The sequence below is a fragment of the Lampris incognitus genome, chromosome 2, assembly GCF_029633865.1.
Source record: "Lampris incognitus isolate fLamInc1 chromosome 2, fLamInc1.hap2, whole genome shotgun sequence".
NCBI classification, from domain to species: Eukaryota; Metazoa; Chordata; class Actinopteri; order Lampriformes; family Lampridae; genus Lampris; species Lampris incognitus.
Window position 1 is genome coordinate 98,190,348 of NC_079212.1, and position 19,273 is coordinate 98,209,620.

The 19,273-nt window shown below is 45.0% G+C and overlaps 2 protein-coding genes across 4 annotated transcripts in view; one reads left to right on the forward strand and one right to left on the reverse strand.

Annotated features, from left to right (window-relative positions):
* Nucleotides 1-1,892: 1,892 nt before the first annotated feature.
* Nucleotides 1,893-19,273, reverse strand: part of LOC130107411 (E3 ubiquitin-protein ligase TRIM62-like) — a 43,425-nt gene continuing 26,044 nt past the window's right edge. For both annotated transcript variants that reach the window (XM_056274008.1, XM_056274009.1), the window contains 4 exons: nt 16,776-16,871; nt 6,569-6,825; nt 5,455-5,570; nt 1,893-3,331 (listed from right to left, as the gene is read on the reverse strand). In XM_056274008.1, coding sequence (XP_056129983.1) covers nt 2,781-3,331; nt 5,455-5,570; nt 6,569-6,825; nt 16,776-16,871 — 1,020 coding nt within the window. In that variant the 3' untranslated portion in view covers nt 1,893-2,780. The remainder of the gene's footprint in view (nt 3,332-5,454; nt 5,571-6,568; nt 6,826-16,775; nt 16,872-19,273) is intronic.
* Nucleotides 13,881-15,885, forward strand: LOC130107412 (uncharacterized). 2 transcript variants are annotated; one of them, XM_056274010.1, is made up of 4 exons: nt 13,881-14,013; nt 14,474-14,531; nt 14,676-15,226; nt 15,328-15,885. In XM_056274010.1, the coding sequence occupies exons 2-4, from the start codon at nt 14,493-14,495 to the stop codon at nt 15,683-15,685; spliced, it is 948 nt and encodes a 315-aa protein (XP_056129985.1). In that variant the 5' UTR covers nt 13,881-14,013; nt 14,474-14,492; the 3' UTR covers nt 15,686-15,885. The 2 variants fall into 2 exon arrangements, with proteins under 2 accessions (XP_056129985.1, XP_056129986.1); XM_056274011.1 differs by lacking the exon at nt 14,474-14,531 and having other exon boundaries at nt 13,903-14,013.

Below are 19,273 nucleotides of genomic sequence, written 5' to 3' on the forward strand. Positions count from 1 at the left end.
CCTGGGTCAAAAGCACTTGGTAATAAACACATTTAGGTACTGCAAGAGCATGCTAGGAGGGCCAGATGGGTTTTTAATCAGGCGCAGCAGAGGCTGGCAGGATTTAAAACTCTATTTGACCCCGGTCAGATAAACATACCCCCACATATGCACAACCACGCAGATACACAAACACGCAACTCTCCATGTAGCTGGACTTGGCTAAGGGACAAGGGGCTCTTAGAGAGGATTCTGGAGGGCTTGTGTACAACAAGAGCACTTGAGGCACATGGGGCAAAGTCGCAAGCATAACCAAGCCTCAGAGGATCTTCTCAGCGTAGTGTACCGTTACGTAAAGCGGTGGCGGTCTCTCCACGCTACTTGCACAGAAATAGTTAAACGACCCTGTGTTGTTCACAAAATATAATTTTGCCATGGATATGATCATTTTCTCACCATGCCGCCTTTATTTCTTTATCAAACCGGTGCGGCTGGTGAGAAAATAATTTTGTGAGAACAAAATTACCTAGAATAATTGCACAGTAGTGTCGCTACAACCTGTGGTCTCTGCGCCAGTTAAACTACTCTGATGGTATGATTTATTTATTCTAGTGGTCTTAAACGTTCACATGAAATGACTGCACGCCGTGACTGAGCGCAGTGAGATGGACGCTGGAATGTACTCGAGCGCCATCACTAAAGTGGGTAAAATACCCCAAGGTATACGTTACGTGGTATATTGGCATACTTATGGGATTTTTTTTGTTTTTTGGACAAAGCAGAAACCAGGATATGAGCCAGGAGGAGGAGGACAAAGAATGTAAGCCTTATAATCTGTGATACATATATACAAACATGCAACTAACTGCAAGTCCCCTGCCCCCCGAATAGCAGCATTTTCTCAGACCACGTCCACCATCTCCAAACATTGCCGTCAGCCGCTGAGACGGATGGGCTCGGACAGTGAAATGAGGCAACCGAGAGAAGGAAGGATGGGAACGGGCAATCTTTCAACCTCTAATTCACTCACTCATCTAGTGACAAGGAATACCACTGGAAGATATGGAGCAAGAGTGTTGCAATAACAGACACCACTGACGGGCACGCGTGGATTTGACCTCAGGGAGGGCTTGTGACATCATTTTCAACCACTGATAAAGTAGAGAGCCCCGAGTGGTCGCATCATGTTTTTTTTTTCTAGTTTGTGCGCTCGTTTTACTAAATTCTGTGCACGTTTTACTCATGTGTGTGTGTGTGTGTGTGTGGTCACATCATTAACTTTTTTCTAGTTCGTGCACACGTTTTACTAAATCCCTTTTGCTAGGAGTTCGGTAAAGTTGGTAATATAGTCACAGACTCGGAACTTCCAGGATCAATAACTCATAAGCGAAACGTTAAAACACAAACAATGCCCCTTCCCTACAGTAGTAAGGAAGGTAGACAACGAACTGCAACCTTATTTTCACCAAGACCAGCTGGACGGGGACAGTCTAAAATAACGACAACACTTTTGCTTTACTGTGCTTTTGCATAATTCTATTGTATGAGTTATTAAATATTTTTCCCAATAAAAATTCACAAAAACTATGCAAAAGCACGTTTTTCCAAACTAAGTGTTGCAGTGCAGCCAACAGCAGACCACTGGTGGGTCAAGTGATTTTGGGGACACTACACCGGATAAGAGAGAAGTTATTGAATATTTTTGTAGTCTCTCTTTTTGGCGCTGCCCTTTCCCCCTGCACACTGGTCTCACAGCCGCCTGCACAGAAAGACCAGTGTTATTTGTCCCGCTCGGAGGACGGCTGGTTTTGGTGAAAATTAGGTTGCAGCTTGTTGTCTACCTTACTACAGCAGGAAAGAGGCGTCGTTTGTGTTTTACAATGTTTTGCTCATGAGTTACTGATCCGGGAAGTTTGAATCTGTGAATATATTTCCAACATTACTGAACTCCAAGGACAAGCGATTTAGTAAAACGAGCGCACAAACTAGAAAAAAATATGATGTGACCACTTGGGGGGTTCCATAGTAAAGGGTGTCACCGCACACACACACGCACACACACACACACGCGCGCACAGAGGTGAAGTGCATCAACAGACTTGACAAGCTCGGTCTGATCTGCTGAAACTTTGAGAGGGAGCAATGGCGGCCGAGAGTGCTGTCCGACATGTTCGGCAAACACGGGCCAAGCCAAGAACAGCACAGCACAGCACGGAGCACAGCACAGAGAAGATAAGTGGCCAGTCCTCAGCGTCGCCTTGCTGCAACAGAGTGGAGCCAATGTGTCTGACAAGCCTGATAAGGAGAGCAGTGCCCCTGGGACTGTGCAAGGTGGGCCTGAAACAATCACTAAAGACAGGGCAATCCTTTTCATGGTTATATATATGACACAGACCCAAAGGGAGCCCAGGGGTCGCCTTCTCTCCATTAGTCTTATCAGCTTTTTAATTAGACGGAGCCAAATGAGGCTCGGGTGGATGACACATTGTACAGTCAATTCCAAGGGGCCTGAAAAAACAAACCGAAAAAAAAGGGGGGGGGCTGATAATGGGAGTGGCAGCACACAATTCTAAACACCAAACTGATTGAAATGAACAATTACAACACCCTGCTCAATATTTCTTAATTTTTCTTAAACTTTTTAAACTAGTAGTCCTGTGGATTGATCTCTGACAGGGACGTCCTTCAGGAGGAGGAAGAATGATCACAACCACAGATGTGTGTGTGTGTGTGTGTGTGTGTGTGTGTGTGTGTGTGTGTGTGTGTGTGTGTGTGTGTGCGCATCGCCACACATTCGGCTCTTATAGGCGTACAGTGTTGATTCTTAGCGGCTGCACGTTTTTGCCATTGGCGTGGCTCTGGCCGGGGCTGAAGTAAGGGTACAGCTTGGCGGGGAACTTCTCTCGGTAGGTGTAGAGCCAGGACATGTCATCTGCATTGTAGAAGACCAGCAGACCCTTGGGGTAGTCCAGGTACACCCCCACCTTCTCCAGCTTGCTCTTGACATTGAGGCGGGTCCAGGGCTCGGTGCAGGCGCTGTACTGGTTGCCATCATGCATGACGATGCAGTAGAAGCCGCGGCTGGGCTGGATCTGGATGCTGCCTTTGCGGCTCACCGTCTCGTTGGCCACGCCAATCATCCACTGAGTCTTCTCGGACACCATCACCTCCCAGTAGTGCACGCCTGAGCAAAAGCCCTCGGCTCCCAGGACCGACACCTCCACGTCGAAGCGCCGCGGGGAGTCCTGGAGGGGCTGGGGGTGTAGGTTCCCGTACGCCACGATGGTGCAGTCGTCTGACAGGATGAGTCTCTGGTGGGCTGTGATGGGATCAAGGGTCAGAGCCGCTGGCACTGGGGAGGGGGAAATTGAGACAGAAAGAGACACAGAGAAGGAGAATAAAGAGCTTTAGCATGGAGACACTATATGCCTCTCTTAACTTGGGCAAGTTGATGTTTAAGAGACACAACAGTTGGCCAAGATAAACAGGTCAGCCACAGACATGAAGATAATGTAGAGTTGAAGAAAACAGCTTACAGGGAAAAGGAAAAAAAAACAAAAAATAACAACTGAAAAAAAAAGTGCTGATATGTCATGAGGGAGCCTGGCCAAACAGCGAAGCTAGAATCTCAATGCGATTTTTATCGCTCCACTTTTTCCTTGTCAGTGCAGTTGCGATAGCTACAGTTTTATGCTGAGGCAGTTAAGTAAATACGTCTCGGCTGCTCAGTCGCTCTACAGGAGAGACGGATTTGTGTGGAAAAGCGCATGAACTGATCTGGGAACGTTGCTGCTGGGAATATTTCATCAAGCAGAGCGGGTGGAACAACAAAGGATACAGACAAGACAGACGTGGCTGTGCCTGAGTTCTGTATATTTATATTTTCACCATGGCAGTCGCTAAATGGAGGGAAAGCCCAACAGGATGGATTGCAGGCCACTCGCACTACAGTTTATAGCAACAGATCACCGCCACGCCCTGTGGTGAAAGCTGAACGACGGCTCTTTAATCTGCCACTTCCTATGTTATCTGTCAATAAACGTGTCCAGATGAACTGATTCAACCTGCTTTGAGTGTCTTACCTGGATTATTGAGCCTGCATCAAGCTAATCCCTCCTGCTGCTCCTCTCCCATTACATAAAGCCAAAGAAGAATGCAATGAATGTGGCTTTGAGTAACGCGCTGAATTTTTCATAATCTGTTTATTTTTTTGTTTTAAGTTCATGCATTAACTATGGTCTTCAAAGTCAAGTGTTCTCCAGAGTCTGATAGTGGAGCTAAATTTGAGCAATGTCACACCAAGGTATGCAAATGAACAGCTGCAGCATAGAGCGTTAATTACAACTATGGGAGGAGCATGGCTCCACCGGTGCTGAACTGGTAGGAGGGCTGCTGCTCTGGGCAGTTTTGTGGCTTGAAAGTGGGGTAGGAGGCAGGGGGTGGGGACTCTACCCTGCTCTCCACCAGTGCCTGTTTTTGGTCCTAAACACCACACGGTTCACAGTCATCATAGATGCCATCGTGCAGAACAATAGAGGTTTGTTTCCACACTCTTTCATACATGTAGAGCTGGATGAGAAGACAGAGGGAGAGAAATTTTACTGGACCTCAGCTTCCTGTGTATCGATATCAGTTGACATAAACAGAGAGGGGACCATCTGGCGGCTGGCCAGAATGCTGGACAATGTCCTCCTCAGCCAATGACTTGTGTTACAATCGCTTCATTAAAATTTCATACTCCGAGAGGCTCTTTGCATTATACAAACAAAAACCAAAAACATGCAGGCACATGTACGCACACTCAAATACACACGAGCAGAAAGCAATTTCTCCTGCTAGGTAAGTGAAGGCAAGCACAGGCTTCGCTAGTTATTCCCAAAACCCATCACATAGAGGGATGATGGGTGGAATGTCTTTGTCCCATCTCTCTGGCAGCTCCTGGTGATGGATCGTAACCAATTGTTCCATCTGGCAGCCAGTCAAGGGAGGTCAAGAAAATGCCCTGCCTCCCCTCAGCCAGGAGCGGGCTAAAATGGGAGAATTGATTGAGGGAATGAACTATTCCATGGTGCATTACTTTAAATAATCTCCTGTGTGAGTAAGTGATGGCTGTAGGCAGAGGGAGTACAGCTCCCCTCAGCATACTAACACGTAAGGGCATCTCAGCCCTCAAAGGCCAAGCCACCATTTCTCATCAGTGAAAAGTGAGATCTCAAAAACATGCCAGCAATGCTAATGCAGGCCAGGATTAGTTCTCACACTTCACATTTCCTCGCCAGGATCACCTGCTGTATCCTGCAAAAACTGCAACAAGCTACCCTATTTCAGTGTCTGCTGCCATCCACACCACATGTTGGTATGCGGTGTGAATGGCAGCAGACATCGTTTGGTTCTCAGTTTGTGTCGAGTCCAGTCATTTAGGATTTTTGACCAGCACCAAGCCTGATGTTGCAGTGATGACTAGTTGACACTTACCTGGGGATATATCCTGGAACAGGGACTTCCATATTGTGTACTGTAAGGGCCCCATGTACTTGGACGTAGGAAAATCTTCATATGTCAGATTGGTCTCATGTATCTTCCCCTTTATCCTATGACAGGAAGTAGATCAATGTAATACTCAATACATCCCCGATTTCTCGCATGCTGCCACTTTCTCGACCTGTGTTGCTGCCTCAAGTCACTGATCTGACTTGGGGCCTTCTGAGCATCAACAGACTGAAAACTGCATCACAGATGTCCATGGAAAAATCTTTCCACAGCAATAGATAGGGGTTGGGGTAAGGGGTTCAGCTCTAATACTGTTACAATTCCAGCCCTCTCATGAATCATTTGCAGCACTCCTACATGGGACCTGTGGTTCAGACATAATGTGGAGGTGGTTACACCCCCCACAGTACTCCTCAAATCACTATAAATGTACTGCAATGTGTAGGAATTAAGAAGAAAAGAAAAAAAACAGGCTTATAAACATATTGTACTCAACCTGATTAATGAAAATATGTTAATTAGAAAATGTCTTTCATATTTCTTTGACATCTCAGTTTCCGTCAGTGGTTTATATCCTGAAGGTACGGTTCACAAAGAAATTTAACTGTTTGAGTCCCCGTTCTCTTTCCATCTCTGCTCAGTTTATATCTGACCTAATATGCCATCTGTTCAAGGATTAGCTCATCCTGTTGCTCAACCCTGCACTTTCTCCAAAAAGTTCAGCTTTACTGAACACGCATTTGACACGTTGTAAGCTATCACTGTCATAATGAATATAATGAAGAAACCATCGACTTCCAGCTGTGCTGAGGATTTAGCTTTTCCTGTTCAATTTCCCCCCAGGGGATAATTAAAAAGTTTTATCTCGTTTGAAGGATGCGACGCATAAACTTGCTCTCACACTCTTTCACATGTACACAAACACATTAATCTTGACAATCCCTGAACCATCGATGGCAGACTATGTAGCTCTTGTCATATCGTGGTGCGTTTTTACCCGGGGGCGACTACAAACCCCACTGTGTGATCTCATCTTATGGGGTTGTACAGAGGGATACTGGGACTGTGGTTTGCGTCAACACAAGATAAGGGGCATCACCTCTCGGAAGTGAGGGCCACCCCCTCCAGGAAGTCGTGGCGCCCAGTCTCGTTGAGACGCTCTTGCAGGATCTGGATGCCCTCCTTGACGTCGCGCAGCTGCTGACTGTAACGCTGGATCTTGTGCTCGATGTCGGACAGCTTGCGCGCCGTGTCCATCTCCAGCTCCTCCAGCATGCTTTTCTGGCGCTCACGCAGGAACCGATGAAGGCGCTCAAATGCGTCACCTATGGTCGCACGCAGACTCTTAGCTGAGGACTGTATAAAAACAGAAGAGGAAGATGGTTCACTGAAGAAAGGAAACAGTTTTTTTTTTCACAAGACCGCCAACATAAGATTGTGAAGCAGGTCCAGTGCACCAAAGCCTGGCTCTTAACTGGACAACAGTCAAATGGAAAGTGCTTCAAGCGGATAAACAAAATGTAAACTGTACGTATACTGATTTTAAATTGGCCACTGGGAACAGCACATCTACATTCTGTCAGTGGAACTTATTGCAAAGAAAACAACAACAACAACAGTAAAAGTTAGTACATATTCAGCACCACAAACAGAAACTGTTTAAAAGCCCGATCAGGTATTACACAGAGGCAGCCAAGGACATCCTGCATGTGAAGACCAGTAGACCAGCAGATAAACTAATGCCATTACACACACAGCGTTTAGTAGGGAGTAGGGTTGGGCGATGTCTCCCAAACTGGCATATGACGATGGCCACAGGAAAACATCGCGATGGGGGGGCAGCTACTCCTATAAAAGGTACTATAGGGGGCGTCCGGGTGGCGTGGCGGTCTATTTCGTTGCCTACCAACACGGGGATCGCCAGTTCGAATCCCCGTGTTACCTCCGGCTCGGTCAGCCGTCCCTACAGACAAAATTGGCCGTGTCTGCGGGTGGGATGCCGGATGTGGGTATGTGTCCTGGTCGCTGCACTAGTGCCTCCTCCTCTGGTCGGTGCACGATGCACGATGTTCCCCTGGCAAAACCCCTCACTGTCAGGTGAAAAGAAGCGGCTGGAGACTCCGCATGTATCGGAGGAGGCATGTGGTAGTCTGCAGCCCTCCCCGGATTGGCAGTGGGGGTGGAGCAGCGACCGGGACAGTTCAGAAAATAGGGTAATTAGCCAAGTACAATTGTGGAGAAAGGGGGGGGGGCGAGACAAAAATCTCTTACAGTATTGTCACACGATTTTAATATATGTGCAATGAACAGATGCATCCAAGCCCAGGTGCTTGAATGCGCACCGATCAATACAGTACAGTCTCTCTTACAGGGCAGTTGTCTGTTCTTCCCCTCCTTATCTCATGTCTCCCAGCTCTCATCCACCAAGGCCACTTCTGAGATTAGTGTGTACACACTTGCTACACTCAGTGAGTCTCCCATACTGTCAACAGTTAACGATACACCTTTATTTGTACACCTGGAGAAGACACTTTATAAGACTACCTGTGTTCTGTTACACATGGAGTTCAAGCATCCATCTAAGCAATGTAAGGTCACGGTGAAAGATTAAAAGTAAGCAAACATCAAATATGAATTGCCCTCACAAGGTGCTATAATTTTTCATATACTTTCGCTTATACTTTTTATATGTTATGTGTGGTGGATATTAATTACCATTTATTTTTTGCACGTTCGAGTCCATTCACAGCCCATCCTCACCTACTCACCTGGTCTTTCCTTACATTTCCTCCCTATAGCTTAAGACACCTCATTAAGCAGATCATCTGATTGTAAAAAATATTTTAAATACAAGTCAGTCATAGTGGTGTAACTGCAGAATATACCAGTGGATTAAAAAAAACAAAAAAAAAACCCCCAGCAGTCAGCCTAGCGGGTGTGAGCAGATATTGGCCAGTGACCGTGGCAAATCACCATGCATTATGGCCGCTAAAAAAGTTACAACTTCGCCCATCTGGTAGTACTTTGGGTTTTGGCCTAATGAAAGTGGTGAACCATAAACTCTTCAGAAGTGGTGTGCTGGATTTGTGCTAATTTAATCAATGCAAAAGATGGGTAGACGACAAATGTTCACGATCATTTGCGTGTACACCTTCCTGTTGAATACGCAACATTGCCATCACATGCAGCTAGCCCTAGCAAAACGGCTAAGTACCAACAACCAATCGTGCCTGGGCCTTTTGCACAAAGTACAAGCGTGACAGTGAAAGATGGATTAGTGTACTGATTCAGTAACACGCTACCTAGCAAAAGAAAGGTTTTCTTTAATACATGTGGATGGGGGGGGGCTTTTAAATCACAATGTTATGATGGAAGAGGGCTCAGTGGTCGATGACTGTCAGCCATTGGCGATGATCAGCCCAACCCTTGTAGGGGTCACTCAGAAAATTGATTTGTTGCTGAAGGAGAAAAATGGGAACCTGGACACAAGAGGGAATTAATTATCTGTTAGCTGTTGATGTTAAAGATGTGGAACAAAGAGGTGGGATGAGACAACCCCCCCAACAACCACATGGGGAATATGCACAAGCCTTTTACTCTGGAACAAAGCAATAACCATTTGTAGACAACATATATATATATTTTTTTAGAAATGTTCTTGCCTTTTCAGTTGTTTTAATCACAGCAGCTGTATCGGGTCATGCGACCAAACTCAAGGCTTCAGAGGGAAATGTTAAGTATCAAAGTGCAATTCCCAGCCAAAGAAATAACCCATGAGTTCGACTGAAAATGCTCTTAACAAGGATTTGAGATCAAATCTGTCTGAAAGTTTGATGAATGGGACCCTGTCTGTGTGTCAGCAGTTCTAAGTTCTGGTCGTTGCCCCCCCCCCTCCCTTTGGTCACAGGAGGAGCTGAACTCAGGAGCAGTGCGAGCTGAAGTTTCATTACTGGTGGACAAAACTCGATCAATCCTTATCTTTCTTTTTCTTTTGTTAAGCAGAGGGCATGTATTCTCACTCTGTGCCAGCGGGAGCCTATTATGATCATTTCTCCTGCACAGACAGCAGAGCTGTGACTTTATGGTGGGCTGGATCATCCTCCTCCTGCCTAGTGAGGAACGATGACATGGAGGAGGATGAAGGCTTACAGGAGAAGTGCTGCAGTAGTCCAGCTGGTTGGTGTGCCAGGCTGTCTGACCCAGCAGGCTGTGGGGGCATTGAAAGGGTATGTACAGCCCTTAGACAGAAACTGGCTGACCAGCCTTCTGGGCAGCATGCAGTTATAAGAAGAATTTCCCCCTGGCCATTGGAATAGGACACTATCTATTATGAAATGGAATGATAGGACACCATCATTCCGCTTCCGGTGTAGGAAGATGGCGGGTGCAAATTCACGTTTGCGGTGGCTTCACCCAGTACTGTCCATACAGTGTCTTTGTCCACATCTACATTTAAGTTTGTCTTTGTTTGATGGCTGGGAGAACTGATGCTGGATCAGCTTGGAGAGCTTGGTCTGTTGTGTGCTGTGGGCCCTGGGACCATGGCCCTGCCTGGAGCTGTGCCCAAAGAGGTAACACCGAGGGAGGTCTGACAGGCTGCGGAAGCGGGGCAGGCTAAGCTAACTGCTAGCCCATGCAGACCAGCAGTTCTGATAACACCGAGGGCGGGCTGGTGGCGGCCTCGCCTAGCCTTGACTGTGTTTTTAGTGTCGTTGTGTGGCGTGTGGGGAGGTGTGTCGAAGGTGTTTGGTTGGGAGAGCTAGAGTTGGATCGGCTGAAGGAGCTTGGTCTGCTGCGTTCTGTAGGCCCAAGGACCACGGCCCTGACCAGAGCTGCACCCAAAGAGGAAACACTGAGGGCGGTCTGACAGGACACGGAAGCGGGGCAGGCTAAGCTAATTGCTAGCCCATGTAGACCGGCAGTTCCGACAGTCATCCTGGCTGGCATTTGTTCTCCTGGCTGGCGTTCGTTCTCCTGGACAGTGATTTTTTTTAATTTAAGTTTAGATTTTTGTATTAGTTTGGATATATGTGTTCTTGTAGTTCTTGGATATGTATTTTTGTCTTTGTGTTGCACTGCTGTGGGCCGGGGGAAACGATGTTTCGTTTCATTTCATGTGCGCAAGTGCACGAAATGAAATGACAAATAAAGTGTTTCTGATTCTGATTTGTTCTCAAGTCACAGAAAAGAACTTTAACTAAAGTTCAAAGCATGACTATCACTCAGAGTGAGATCGGGGCTGCTGTGGTGCTCCTCCTGCAGGAGGTGTAGGAGTGTTCTTTCTCCTCTACATTGTCACCTCTCAATATGTAGGAAGATACAAATACTCCAACTTGACATTTAGCAACGCAGGGGTTGAGTTTCTCTGTAGATACCTAAGTGTTACAAGAGAGAGGAAGACGGCGCAAGAGGGCAGCTATGGCCTTGCGGTTATCAAGTTGGTGAAGCTCCCGTCACAGAGCTGTTTCATCAATGTTTGCAAATAAAACCCCTGAAAGTCAAAACATTTAGCTCTGGTAAACCAGAACCACACAACCTCCACACCCGTTCTAGACGCTGAGCAGATCTGCACACATCCACATACCCAGTGACAACCAGCCTCTACACTTACGGATGTACCTAGTTAGTAACATCATGTCGGCAAAATATTTAATTAGCTTAACATAACCCATTTAAAGGGAAACTGCTGGTTTTCAATTTTATCTCCATACATATCGGTCCTCAGTAACGCTGACTATAGTAGGTTGAAAATATGCCCACTGATGATACCAGCAGCAGCAATTTCATTCTAATGAGAAATAAAAGCCCTTTCTCATCCGTATTCTCAGTTACTCCTCCAGGAGGAAACGAGAAAACGTGCACAGAGTCCAACTTCAACCAGGGAAGGTCACCTCTGGTAAACACAGATCACAGCAATGAATTCTGGTTATCATTAAGATAACCTGCAACCTGCAAAGATAAGCTGCAAGCTGTAAGCAGAATTATGCATTATGTCTTATCTCTGTCAATATTGGGTGTATTTGAAATTTTTTTGTTTCTATGAATTTGGGTAACACTCAAGATTAACGTCTTTATGCATGCTCAATAGCCCAAGTAAGAAAATCAAAGAAGGTTGAGTCAGTTCATCTGGATACAACATTTACTGACAGGTACGTTTCACCACTCAAGATTAACACATCATCTACAAAAATGATGGCGAAATCTGCCTCTAAGGCACAATTTGCAGTCAGCTGGCACAGAGTTCAGACTACTAAAAAGAAGACAACTACTGACAACATAATATCAAGCAGAAGGAAAACTGAACAAAAGCAGAACATCAGAGATAAATGGAGTCATAGAAGGGACTATCCATTTAAGCATTTCTTGGCTCTGTGTCAAGCCATTGATGGCATTTAGATTTTTCGGTCTATTAACTAAAGGTCTGATTTGGCATTGTAGTGTTCATCATGAAATAATTTGGAAATGCACTGAACTGGGGAGTGGAAAACCCTTCCATCGTTGGTTCTCAAAATGCATTAGTGTTTAAGAGCGATTTAACCACACTGTGGCGCATTTCCAGCCAGTGGAGTCTGATCAAAATCAATGTATGATGTGCCTAATGACATGGGCCGATTCATAATGAGGGAGTTGGGCTGATTAGAAGACCTATGAGTGGCAGTTAGACCGAGTCGATGGCAGACAGAACCAGAAAGGCCTGGTGCTCTGGCGGCTAGTAGCACAAAGTCCTGTAGTGGCCTACTTCAATGGACAGAGATGAGTGCTGCTCTGACATAGGACAGTGGTACAAAAAAAAAATCAGCAAAATAGATTAAAAAGAAGAATGAGGCAAGTTCTCCCAAATGACAAATATCGGTGACGGTAGAGGCATCCTCTCTATTAGAGAGCCCTCTCCCTGTTCAACAGCATCAATGGTGCTGCAGGGAAGAAATGAGCTGTGGTGGTGAGGGGGCTGTGCTGTCGTATTGACTGTATTCTCAAGCTTCACTGATTAAAACAAGGTGTCGAGACTAAAGGGCTACTCAATAAAACCATTTACGTGTTGGAATTCCACTGTCAGCCCAAGATCCTTAAGCAATGAGAATGAGAGTCAGTGATTGAAATGCTGTATACGTCGGACAGCCTTACCCCTTATTGATGCCCTTTAATGCAATTTTGTGTGTTAACTAGGTGTTCTGAGTAGATGTGGGCAACAAGACTGTACATATAACCTCAATGTTAAAAAGAAAAGAATCAAAAGGGGAAAAACCTGACAGGAATAGTGCTTTGGATATTGTAGATATTGTGATTATAAGTATGGCTGATTCACCTGACCTACATGTCTTTGGACTGTGGGAGGAAACCAGAGCACCCGGAGGAAACCCACACAGACACCGGGCCATACTAGATTGTCCCTAGGTGTTAATGAGTGTGTGTCGGCCCTGTGATGGACTAGTGGCCTGTCCAGTGGGTCTCCTCGCCTGCCACTCAATGACTGCTGGGATAAGCTCCAGCATCCCCGTGACCCTGAGTAGGATAAGCGGTTTGGATAATGGATGGATGGATGGAGTGGCCATTCTTCCACATGTAATCTCCATTCATAACTTTCTATCTAAATATTAACTATAGAAATGAACATCCAAAGGAGTTGAATCAAGTGCAACTGGACTTGGTATATATCCGCGAAGACGTTTCGCCTCTCATCCAAGAGGCTTCCTCAGTTCGTGCCTTTCTGACTAGACCAAGCTAGTCTGACTGGCTGGTGATGAGACTAGTCAGAAAGGCACGAGCCAGTCAGACTAGCTTGGTCTAGTCAGAAAGGCACGAACTGAGGAAGACTCTTGGATGAGAGGCGAAACGTCTTCACGGATATATACCAAGTCCAGTTGCACTTGATTCAACTCCTTTGTAGTCTAGTCAGTTAAGGCAAAATGGCTGCAAAAAGTCATTCACATTTGAGCCTATGTTTTTCTGTTAATTTAGAGTCCAATAAAGAAAAAAAATGCAAGGAGCCCAAAATTTTAGGTGGGGGAAGTCTCTGAAATGGCCACGCCCACTTTTTAGGCCTGGAAATCAGTATCTCGGCTCCTGAATGTCGCAGAGAGCTGATCATGGGCTCAAAAGAAGCAGAAGCACCACATTTATATAAGCATTATGAACAAACATATACCCCAAAACCTTTACTTTTTCAGATATTTTAAGAAAACTAATTTTTACTGGTCACGTTTCACGTATCAGCTCCTGAAGGTTGTAAAAAGCTATATTTGACATGAATCTCATTCGCTGTTATAAAGCATGAAGCACAATACACACACGAATCATGAGTTTAGAAAATATCTTAGTTGTCTGTGGTTCTTCTTATCACTTGGGATGTAATGCCGCCTCTGACCACAATTACAAATTGGCGCTGTTTGTTTATCAAGTGGTTGATTCTACAGGAAAGGAAGCAGAAGTGCACATGTTTCAGTAAAGCTAGTTTACTGTAAACATTTGCCAAAATATGACATGCATGCCTCATCTGGCCTTCATATCAGTGAGTTAATTTGTTCCTGACCTCGTGGATGGATGGTAAGGAACAGTGTTGTTTTATTTTTGTATGTTTACCTTGTAAAACATTATTTTCACCTTAGCTCATATGTGTAGGCCTAACTAGCCTTGCAAGCATGACTTGCTCGATACACTCGACAGCACAGTTGTAGTATTTGGCTAAGGCATTACCTACTTTTGGACAGTTGGTGTTTGTGTGTCTGCTTGCTCTACACATGTTGGTTAATTTTGGGCATTTTTAGTTGGCTGGTATGAAAGGGTGAAAGTATTTGTAGTAACAACACTTTTATTATGCTATATTTGGACACACTTTTATTGGACTATATTTTGTATCTATGCAGAAGAATAAATAACATTGTTTATTGCATGCTATTTTTGTGGGAGGGTGGATGTATTGTGCCATACCAGTGAAACATCACTCTGTTACAAACTTGTGTACAGAAAAATCAAGTTTAAATTAGTTCTGATTTTCCATGATCAGATGATCCCCCATCCTAACTATGGAACTAGGGAACAAGACCCTGTGCATTGTCTGCAAGGTTAGTTTTCACGTGTGTGCTTCAGTAGTATAATGTTTATGACATCAATGAGTCCAACAGTGTTAGTTTTCATGCGTATTCCTTCAGTAATGTAATGTTTATGACAGCAATGAGTCCAACATTTCATTTCTAAATTCATGACAGGAATCTGGTGGAAGGGACATAACTGCTGTCACAGCTCCTAAGCTGCTTCACCAAGTAAAACTGTTTGAGGAATCCGGACTGATCACCAATGATGCGGATATCAATCTTTCACAGAGACTGTCAGCTGTCAATGCAGAAACTTTACAGGATGGATATAAAATCCACAAGAGTTGCTATGATCGCTATAATAACAGCCATTTCAATTGTGCGAAGGATCGTAAACGGAAAAGAGAACTGGACCTTGCAGATCACCAGACTATTGGGGCAAACACACGAGCAAAGGCTGGGCCTAGTCTTGCGTTTGGAGCCGAACTTTGCTTCTATTGTGAAGAGCCAGCCATTGAGAACCCTCGGAAGAAGGACAAATCAGAACCATTGTTAGCTGCTGCGGGAAAAGAAAAGTCAGCAAAACATGTGAAGGATTTCACAGACAATCTAGAGATGATGGCCAAAGTCCTGAATGATGGCAAAATACTCAGATTACTTGAAACTGATGTTAGATCACGGGAGTTATTCTATCACAGGAAGTGCCACTCAAGATACCGTAACAGGTGAGCCAGCACAACATACCCTTTTAAGTTCAATTCTTAAGTTGAGCTATAGTCGGGCCATATATATATATTTTAATAATTTGATTATTTCTTCTTACTAGATACAGTTCAGCGAGCTGCAGGATAAAGCAAGAAAGAACTTCATCACAGAACTCCCCAGACATGATCCAGTATGCTGAATATATCGCCATGGAGGAAGTAGGGAACTTCATTGATGACAGCTCAGAAAATGTTTTTGATCTTCACAAACTCGAGAATATTTATCTGCAGAAAGTTGAAGATTTGGGCTTCGACCGGCCCAAATCTCACTCTACACGATTTGCTGAGAAACTCTCGAACAGCTGTCTGGACATAAATGTAGTGCAGAAAGAGACAGGGGCACATTACAGGGTTATTAAGAAGGGTAGTTTGGACAATGTAAAACAGCCTGCTACAACTCCCTTGTCCCCCTGTCATTGAATGGGGTTGGACTACCGAAGGAGAGGAACTCTTCGTCAAGTGGAGCACAGTTTCCACAAGAGATACATTGTCTCAAGTAACAGGGGTGTGTAGTTGCAGATCTAATAAGTGTACCTCATGTTCTTGTGCTGGCAGAGGGATGAAATGTCTCATTTATTGCAAGTGCCTCAGCAAGTGTTTGAATCCAGTCTGATGGGATGTGTGAGGTTAAAATAAAGATTTTTTTGGACCTCACATGGTTTGCTTTGTTTCTTTGGTGGTTACTGGGTTCCTCCTCTTATAACAAAGAGTCAACTTGAATACTAGCACTCCATGAGTAGATGTAACACTTTTACTCAAACAAACTGTATAGCCTTCTTGCACAGATTTGGCTAAAGTTGATTGCATGCTGCTGATCAATTCAATGGAAAAAAGAACATGTTCATGAATAGCTCAAAACGTGAAGGTTTTAGGGCATACAGTATATTTGTTCAGAGCACTAATATAAATAGTTATTTCCACATCTTTTGAGCCCAATATCAACTCGGGGCAACCTCCGAGAGCTGAGCCTAAGATATAGTCCCAGGGCTAAAAAGTGGGCGTGGCCATGTATGTGACCAGTGAAAATTAGTTTTTTGTAAATACCTGAAAAAGTAAAGGTTTTGGGGTATATGTTTGTTCATAATGCTTATATAAATGTGGTGCTTCTGCTTCTTTTGAGCCCATGATCAGCTCTCTGTGACATTCAGGAGCCGAGATACTGATTTCCAGGCCTAAAAAGTGGGCGTGGCCATTTCAGAGACTTCCCCCACCTAAAATTTTGGGCTCCTTGCATTTTTTTCTTTATTGGACCCTAAATTAACAGAAAAACATTGGCTCAAATGTGAATGACTTTTTGCAGCCTTGACCCCATATTTGCCCTTAACTGACCAGACTATTGAATAACCATGACCTGGATGAATGAGAACATTCACAGACATATAGAAATGAACATTCTCCCATTGGAATTTGACATACAGTGGCGAATCCGATCGAAGGGAGAAGAAGCGCTGCTGCTACATCTCTTAACGGTGCGCATTAGTTTTCAATAGGGTGGAAAGTGTCATGGCACCTTGGTCTCGGTGAGTTGTCTCTGCAGCAGCTGTAGGGCCTCGGTGTGTCCCTTCTCACTGTCTTGCAGAGTAGCCAGCTGCTCCTTCATCTCCCTCTGCAGCATAAAGAAACAACAAACAGACAGATCAGCAGTTACTGGATGGACTTCCTTTCACGCAATCCCCAGAAGAGGCTATAATACAGACCGTTTTGATCAAACACCCTGCAGTTTCAATTGTGAATTCATGAACGCTATGACAAACACACAAATCATCCTCGTAAAATCAGCTGAGCTAAAATAGTCTTTCCAGAATGTTTTGTGTAGTAGTTGCTGGACAAAATGTCCTCAAATGGTTAATCACATTTTTTTTCCTGACTTAATTTTATTTGATTCATCTCCTTAAGTACCTTTAACAATGAGTGCCAGTTAGGGTGTCTCTTTTCAAAGCAAAACTCTTACTGCTAGATTATATAAAAGTATGTTTAATTTGCTAGACTCAGCCAGATGATAAACGATGGGTCAGGCAGCAGCACAGCTCTCTGTGATGCCAACTTGTTGCAGGGGAAATGAACCAACACCAAGTTCACATCAAGGTTGTTCTCCAACATCAGGTTTAGGTGTCTCAGATGACTTCCACTGCCAAAAGCTTTTAATGACTTAATATCAAGATGGAGTCAATTAACAAAACAGCTCAGCGCCTCCGGGCACAGCTCAGTAAAGGTTCATTTTAAGCTATAAAGAAGAGGAGGAGATATGAAATGGAAAGAGAGCTAGTGATGTCAACAGAAATGAGGTCTCTGGAGATGGTTAGCTCCGTCAGAGAAAGTGGGTCTTTGGTCAGGCAAACTCTTGGTAAAACCAGCACATTTTAGCCACCTCCAACTTTCCCCAGGTGAAAGCCAGGGCACTAAAGGAGCTGGCTGAGACAGCTGCAGTCATAAATGTTGCAGAGTTTTACACGTTTCCTGTGCCAATACAGATGCACTATGACCAACTTTCAGCAAGTAACAGAGCGCACGCACACACGCGCACACACACACACACACACACACACACACACACACTTTGCCTATGCCCGTGTAGAAGAATGGACAAGAGTGCAAAAAACCTTGCTTAAGGTGCAGCTAAGCCCTTCGTATTCCCAACCTATTTAAAATGTAAGTATTTTTAATGCACTTACGCACAGTAACTGATTAGCATGTAAGGCGAAGGCTGAGAGTCTTGTGCAAAGGTAGGACAAGTGACGGTCAATAACACGCATGTCAGCGGTTGTCGGGATTACACCAGCGAATTTATTTTGGCTACAGGACAGACTCACGGGGCTGCCATGCTGCATATGTACTGTCTGTTCACATCTGCAGCCTGCTTGTCACCTTGACTGTGATCAAGGAGGGCCAACATCTCTCAACTGCAACAAGGACAGCAGCAGGAATATCTCCAAATGGAGCTGTCGGCGAAGCAGGGGCCATTAAAGGCGCCATTACTCAACTAAACATCAGATAGGCACACCGAAGCAGGGCTACAACACCAGAAAAACATAGGTTATGATTGTTTGAGTTCCCCTCTCACAGTTGGGGGAAAAAAAAGGGGACACAGGACTAGGGTAGCATTTGATTCAACACACTTGGGGCAGATACAGTCATACCATTGCTTTGGCTTACCATGCATTAGAAAAAAGATGACCTTGGTCACTGGCTGCAAAATAAGCAGGACAAATGCAGGCTGTGAGCAAAGTATCCTTTTTTATTTCAAAGGACAAAGACAAAGAGCAAAAGCAGTGCTACTGCAGTGTGAGGACGTGACTCTGTGATAACGGCAGGAGCGCAGCAATATGAGCAGTTTCTCTTGCCTCTCATGCCCAGCCTCTTTTCTGCATTTGGTCAGAGGTCACTCCCACAAGATGAGAAAGACCAATTCTGACAGACTGGCAGGGAAAACATGCTCCTCTCCACTTCTGTTGCATGTTTTCTAACTGACTGGTTCAGCGAAAGGTCAGCTTTGATTGTGGTTGCTGTCACTAGAATGGGCAGAAAGGGGTGTATGGGAGTGCACAGATCTCTGAAAACAGTTCGATTTAGAAAATGGCGGGATTTAACTACAAAAACGTCAGATCCATCTTATGGACTGATGTGAATGATTCTGATCGGGGTGTCTGCACGTCGTTTGAGTGTGAAAGACTCAAAGAACAGGGGAGTCAGTGATCACTTGTTGTGTTACAGTGTGTCATAAAACACATGATAGGGGCGTCTGGGTAGCGTAGCGGTCTATTCCGTTGCCTACCAACACAAGGATCGCTGGTTCGAATCCCTGGGCTACCTCCGGCTTGGTTGGGCATCCCTACACACACAATTGGCTGTGCCTGCGGGTGGGAAGCCGGATGTGTCCTGGTCGCTGCAGTAGCGCCTCCTCTGGTAGGAGCACCTGTTCAGGGGGGAGGGGGAACTGGGGGGGAATAGTGTGATCCTCCCATACGTTATGTCCCCCTGGTGAAACTCCTCACTGTCAGGTGAAAAGAA

Coding starts and splice junctions, on each gene's coding strand:
- LOC130107412 (XM_056274010.1), top strand. CDS start 14,493: ATGGAACTAGGGAACAAGACCCTGTGCATTGTCTGCAAG. Junction 14,532..14,675: donor CCCTGTGCATTGTCTGCAAG/GTTAGTTTTCAC, acceptor AATTCATGACAG/GAATCTGGTGGAAGGGACAT. Junction 15,227..15,327: donor CACTCAAGATACCGTAACAG/GTGAGCCAGCAC, acceptor TCTTCTTACTAG/ATACAGTTCAGCGAGCTGCA.